The sequence below is a fragment of the Nyctereutes procyonoides genome, unplaced genomic scaffold, assembly GCF_905146905.1.
Source record: "Nyctereutes procyonoides isolate TBG_1078 unplaced genomic scaffold, NYPRO_anot_genome, whole genome shotgun sequence".
In the NCBI taxonomy this organism is placed as follows: domain Eukaryota; kingdom Metazoa; phylum Chordata; class Mammalia; order Carnivora; family Canidae; genus Nyctereutes; species Nyctereutes procyonoides.
Window position 1 is genome coordinate 9,617,353 of NW_026575145.1, and position 1,205 is coordinate 9,618,557.

The 1,205-nt window shown below is 40.5% G+C and overlaps 1 protein-coding gene across 1 annotated transcript; it reads right to left on the minus strand.

Annotated features, from left to right (window-relative positions):
• Positions 1 to 351: 351 nt before the first annotated feature.
• On the minus strand, positions 352 to 852 carry LOC129499377 (soma ferritin-like). The gene has a single exon (XM_055309050.1). The coding sequence runs from the start codon at positions 850 to 852 to the stop codon at positions 352 to 354; it is 501 nt and encodes a 166-aa protein (XP_055165025.1).
• Positions 853 to 1,205: the final 353 nt, after the last annotated feature.

The following is a 1,205-nucleotide window of genomic DNA, read 5'->3' on the forward strand; positions in this document are numbered from 1 at the left end:
ATATCTCTGTCTTTCCTTGGCTTTCATGACCTTGATGCTTTTGAAGAGTACTGTTCAGGAGTTTTGTAGAATGGCCTTCATTTTGGGATTGTCGGATGTTTGCTCTTATTACTGGTGATGTTAATCTTGATCACTTAGTTATCAAGATGGTTTCTGCTATGTTTCTTCATGGTAAAGTTACACCCCCACCTTTTTTTTTTAATGCAAAACCAATTTATTTCCATGTACGACAATGAAGATTGGGATATTATTAAAAGGAAAGCAGTCTTCTGTCAAATAGAGATCCAGATTTTTAAGTAGCTGCTTTTGGGAACTACTATGATGGAAGACTTGCTGTGTTGCCTTCAGATGTTAAGCCTGTCTGCCTGATGCTTCACCAAACTGTTCCGAGGTGCCTTCCTTCGAAGTCAGCCTTTCTAATTCCTTCTGATAGCTATGCTGGTATTCCAGATATTTTATGCTCCTCTTCTGTTTACCCATGAACCTTTTCAGGAATTCTAAGAGATCAGTTTCATTCTTCTGAGAAGGCAAGGTCTGTACGTCTTGCAGGAGCTTGTGTAACCCGTTTTCCAACTCCAGAGCCATCACTATAGCTTGCACGTTCGTTCCCCAGGACTCTTTGGCAAGCCTCTCAACCACTGGAAGGCAGACTTTACTCTTAGGCTCCTTCAGGTATCTTATGAACTGCCTTGCGTGTTCTTTCTTCACCTCAGCTTGGTCTTGGAAAAAGGGGACATAAACAGGTGCATCCGGGTCTTCATCGAAGTAACAGACCATAGATAAATAACCATCACTGACAGACTGAGGGAGGGAAGCCTGAGGGGGGATGCCTCTCCTTGCCAGCCACCGCATCCAGGAGTGTGCATGGGCCCACCTGCTGGGCCGCATGCCATGTGTGTGCATCTGTTTGCTCCATTTGTTCATTAAAAAAAAAAAAAAGGATTAACAAATATTTGGAAGAAGATATTTCAGAGTTAGGCAAGTATCCTGTTTCTCCATAAACTTTCACTAACTTCAGCATTTATTTGTTAATCATGCCTATAGCAGTTATTGCCATGGTGTTCTAATGGTGTTTTCTGTTTTCCTCATTTCTTCCATATTTATTAATTGGAATTCTTATGTAAGGAACAGTTAGCTCTTCTCCCCAATTAATTTATTGATTCAATCATTTATTTATGTTAGTATGTCATCATGGATACTTATTT